This window comes from Nesoenas mayeri, assembly GCF_963082525.1.
Source record: "Nesoenas mayeri genome assembly, chromosome: 11".
Classification (NCBI taxonomy): Eukaryota; Metazoa; Chordata; class Aves; order Columbiformes; family Columbidae; genus Nesoenas; species Nesoenas mayeri.
The window spans coordinates 16,277,668-16,282,325 of NC_137563.1; the positions used below are offsets into that span (position 1 = coordinate 16,277,668).

The following is a 4,658-nucleotide window of genomic DNA, read 5'->3' on the forward strand; positions in this document are numbered from 1 at the left end:
TCCTATATTGCCCAAGTCTATCATCTGTTGCGTGTTTAACGGGCGGTGTAACTTTGGGTATCAATTACCAGGATGGCTTCGCCTGCCCTACCCCTCTGCTCACACATTCCTTTGCACAGGGGGGGGGGGGGAAGCAAGCAAAAAACACAACCCCCCCAAAAGCCACCACACTGCCCCCCCCCGCCCCCCCCCCCAAAAAAAAAAAAGAAAAAAAGAAAAAAAAAACCCACACCAGAAAAAACGGGCGACTTACAGCCATACCTCGTTCACACTCGGAGTAGCAAATGACAACGGAAGTCGACTTTAACTTTACAGCTTGTGGGTCCCCATTTGCGCCAGCGGCTTTTTTTTTTTTTCTTTCTTTCTTCGGAAATAAAAGATACCGGCAAAAAGAGGAAGAAAAGAATTTGTCAGACTGATTTTATTTACTCCCGTGCTGTTTCTGAGCTCTCTTTTTGATAGGCATCCCAAAAGCGAACTTAGGCTGACACACAAAACCCGAACTGAGGGGTGTTAGAAGTTGGGGGGGCTGTTCATTAAACCCGCATATCTGGGGACTCTCAATACAAAAATATAAACCTTCTGGCCAGTGTCCTAGGTGACTCTGGGAGGAATCTGTCCTAATTTCAGAGTATTGTCTTTCCTACCCTCTAACAAACGCCCATCGGCTCATCACCTCTTACCCCCCAAAAAAAGTTTGGAGGCTGCCTTCCTGCCCTGCCCGGCTGGCGCGAAGCGTCTCGCAGCCGGTTAATTGAGCAAGGTCGCTCCCGGGCTCCGAACCGCACCAACACCCTCTCTGCAACGGGGTGACAAGCGGCAGGTGTCCCCCGAAAAGCGCTCGTTCGCTCGGCAACGCCGGGCCGAAGGCGACTTCTCGGATTCCTAGAAACACAATTATTTGCCCATTATACTCTAAGAGACATCCTGCCCCGAGAGGAATTAGATGGGACCGATGGCAACGGTGTTGGAACGAGGGGACCACAGTTGAATACACGCAACGTCGGAGCTAGCTGCACTGTGAAATGCATTTTCAAACTGCTGCCAGGTTTCAGGGAGCCCTGCCTGCCGGGGACTGTCTCTCCAAAAGCTCTGTGCGTTCGCAGAGCCCGGCTCGCCGCAGCCCGCGCCGCACGGACAGCCGGCGCGGCGCTCCCTCTCCCTCCCCCTCCCCACCTCTTTTTGCTGAATTAAGAAGGTGACATTATTCTTTTCTTCAAGTACTTCTGTTAATATTGAAAAACGTGCGCTTGCATTTCAAGCGGGCGCGCTCAGCCTCAGCAGCCATTTCAATATTAATGAAATTGTTTAATCTCCTAAATTCATCGTGTTTAAGTTACGTTTTGGTGAGTTATTGACCGACTCCGAAAATATTGTTAATGGAGTGCATGTGTATTCACCACAAAGGCTCTTCCTCGCAGGGCTTGCAGCTCCCGAGACAATCTTTTATTGTGGCTCTAGGGTGACAGGATGCACCGCAGCCTCGGGAATACACATCATACAAACTTCCCTCCTATGCCAGGGCAAGCCTGGGACCTTCCGGGCCTGATCGTCCCCCCAGGACACACGGCTGTGGGAGTGCTCGTCGGGACTGCGGTTCCAGGATCGGGCCTTGGTTCCCGGGGAGGCGACAGCACAGTGGGGCCGAGAGAGCCGCAGCTCGGGTGTTGCACATCCTACCTGCTCCCACACGCACAAATGCGCACCGAGAAGCGTACGGGCACACGAACAGCCTGAGACACATCACGCGAATCCCGTGGAAGCCACCAGGTTTACGATATTTAGCACGGTAATCGGTGACAGGGACCGGTTACCCCAGAGCAGCTCTGCGGGATCCCCCCCGGCCCCAGGAGCAGGATAGCGGCGCAGAGGGCAGCTCTGCACCGAGCACACCGGGGCTGTGCCCCGGCCGCGGATCAGAAGCCCGGCCGCTGCGATATATTAAGACGACTCCCACGGCTTTGCACCAACAAGTCCGCGGAACTAGAGCAACGGTGCTGCCTGAGATGAGGGGGGAAGGAAACTTCCCGGGGCAGTTACGGAGGAGCCCCGATCTTTTCTGTTCTCGAAAGAAGCCTTCGCTCGGAGAGAGCGGATTTGGCAAAGAGAAAGTCTCTCGTTACAGGGAAAAAGGCTCGCCTTAAGTTAGCCAACAATACAAATCAGATAACAATGCAGAACAAACAGAATACCACAGCCAAGCAATTTCCATGTCAAACATCCCACTGCTCAGTACCTCCATTTGTAAGTGTGAATTGCAGACTAAGCTTCCTGCAAAGTCCACAGAGATGTTAGTGCATACCTTCCCCCACCCCCAGACACCGGGTACCATCGCACTGCAATTCCGCTGGCGGAGCCTTTTCACCCCTCGCCTTGTCTTCAAATGGAAATGATTCCCATTGGCTCAAGGTGTCCATGTAAATAGGTGTAAATGAAACCAGATTATGCCTTTCTCTCCAGCCCCCTCCTCCCCGTTCCCCTCCCCCTGCTCCCAAGGCGATTGTCATATGATAGCAAAGAAGTGGCACATTAATGAAGCGCCTCTACAGGGGTCTTTTCTGCTCATGTCACCACATAAAACTATCAGATGGTTAGAGGAAGGACATGGAGGCAACTACTTAGCTCATCGCGGCTGCAGAGCAGCAAACAAGCCTCTGCTACAGTCCATCTGCCGGTGGTGTAAAAGAAGCTGATTCAGCCCGCGGAGAAGGGAGGGGTGTACAAGAGGATTCCCAAAACCAAGCCAGCTCGCTGCCTCCTCGGGACTAAACCGGAGCAGAGTGGCCGGGAAAGGAACAAGAGACACGTCGGCGGAGCGGGGTGGGAAAGAGCCCAGACTTCCAGCTGCGTCCCGGATGCGGACTGTCAACTTCCAGCAACTTTAAGGTGGGCATCTGCAGGGCTGAAAGGGAGTGGGATGGGAGACGACGGGAGGGGGTCTCCTTCTCCTCCTCGCCGAGACCAGAAGGCACAGCTACCGCTAGAGTAACTTTGCGGGAGCGGGCTGCTGCGGGGAGGCCAGGCTGAGCGAGGCCGGAGCTGGGAGAAAGGCACATCGCTTTTCCCCCACACTCGGCACAGAGCTCAGGGCTGCTTACCCCTGCCCCCATCCCACCCCCCGAGGGCGGAGGTCCGCCGTTCCTCTTCCCCGTGCCCTTCTCTGTCCAGCCTAGCTTCACACCCACCTGCTGCCCCGGCCGGGTGTTGGTGCAAATCCTCTCGGATTCACCCCTCTCCCCCACCCCCGACCCCCTCCTTGTCGCTGCCCATCTGCAGATCTCTGCGGGTCCTCTAGCGAAGATGCCTCGCCCGGGCAGAAACACTTACAGTGATCAGAAGCCTCCCTACTCCTACATCTCGCTGACCGCCATGGCGATCCAGAGCTCCCCGGAGAAGATGCTGCCCCTGAGCGAGATCTACAAGTTCATCATGGACCGCTTTCCCTACTACAGGGAGAACACGCAGCGCTGGCAGAACTCCCTCCGCCACAACCTCTCCTTCAACGACTGCTTCATCAAGATACCGCGGCGCCCCGACCAGCCGGGCAAGGGCAGCTTCTGGGCGCTGCACCCCAGCTGCGGGGACATGTTTGAGAACGGCAGCTTCCTGCGCCGCCGCAAGCGCTTCAAGGTGGTCAAGTCGGACCACCTGGCCCCCAGCAAGCCGGCGGACGCGGCGCAGTACCTGCAGCAGCAGGCGAAGCTGCGGCTCAGCGCCCTGGCGGCCACGGGCACCCACCTGCCCCAGATGTCCACGTACAACCTCGGTGTGTCCCAGCCCTCCAGCTTCAAGCACCCCTTCGCCATCGAGAACATCATCGCCAGAGAGTACAAGATGCCCGGGGGCCTCGCCTTTTCTACGATGCAGCCCATGCCGGCCGCCTACCCCCTCCCCAACCAGTTGACTACGGTGGGCAGCTCCATTGGCACAGGGTGGCCCCATATGTACAGCTCCGGCATGATCGACACCGCCACCCCCATCTCCATGGCCAGCAGCGAGTACGGCGCCTACGGCGTGCCCATTAAGCCGCTCTGCCATGGGGGGCAGACTTTGCCGGCCATCCCCGTCCCCATCAAGCCTACCCCTGCCGCGGTGCCGGCCCTGCCCGCCCTGCCCGCGCCCATCCCCACCATCCTCTCGAACTCGCCTCCCTCCCTCAGCCCCACGTCCTCGCAGACGGCTACCAGCCAAAGCAGCCCGGCCACCCCCAGCGAGACTCTCACCAGCCCGGCGCCCGCCCTGCACTCCGTGGCGGTGCACTGACCCGGGCCACCCGCACGGACTCCGTCGCCGTCCCCTTTCTCCCAAAGTTTCCTCGGAGCTCCCCTCCTTCCCTTCTCTCCCTCCTTCCGCGCCTTTCTTCTCCCCTTTCTTTTCCTCGAAAGCAGAGACAGCTTCTCGCGGGAAACAGAGGTTTGCCGTTCGCGGGAGCTGCCTTTCTGCTTCGGCCCTTCAGCCGTGCCCTCCTTGGCCTCTCGGCTTCCTTCCTAGTTCCGAACTTTGTTTTCTGCTCTTCTGAGGCAAACAGAACCGACCCGGCCCGCCCCCCCTCCCCGCCCGGTAGGACATCACTAGTTTTCCAAAAGTATTTTCAGGCGTCTTCGATTTGCCAGAGACAGGCAAGCCTGGCCCGGTGATGCCTCTTTCCCTTCCTTTGT

The 4,658-nt window shown here is 57.6% G+C and overlaps 1 protein-coding gene across 1 annotated transcript; it reads left to right on the forward strand.

The window, feature by feature from the left end:
* Positions 1-3,300: 3,300 nt before the first annotated feature.
* On the forward strand, positions 3,301-4,263 carry FOXB1 (forkhead box B1; the record flags this gene model as incomplete). Its single annotated transcript, XM_080351404.1, has 1 exon — positions 3,301-4,263. One exon carries the CDS (start codon positions 3,301-3,303, stop codon positions 4,261-4,263), a length of 963 nt encoding a protein of 320 aa, XP_080207530.1.
* Between the last annotated feature and the right edge of the window lie 395 nt (positions 4,264-4,658).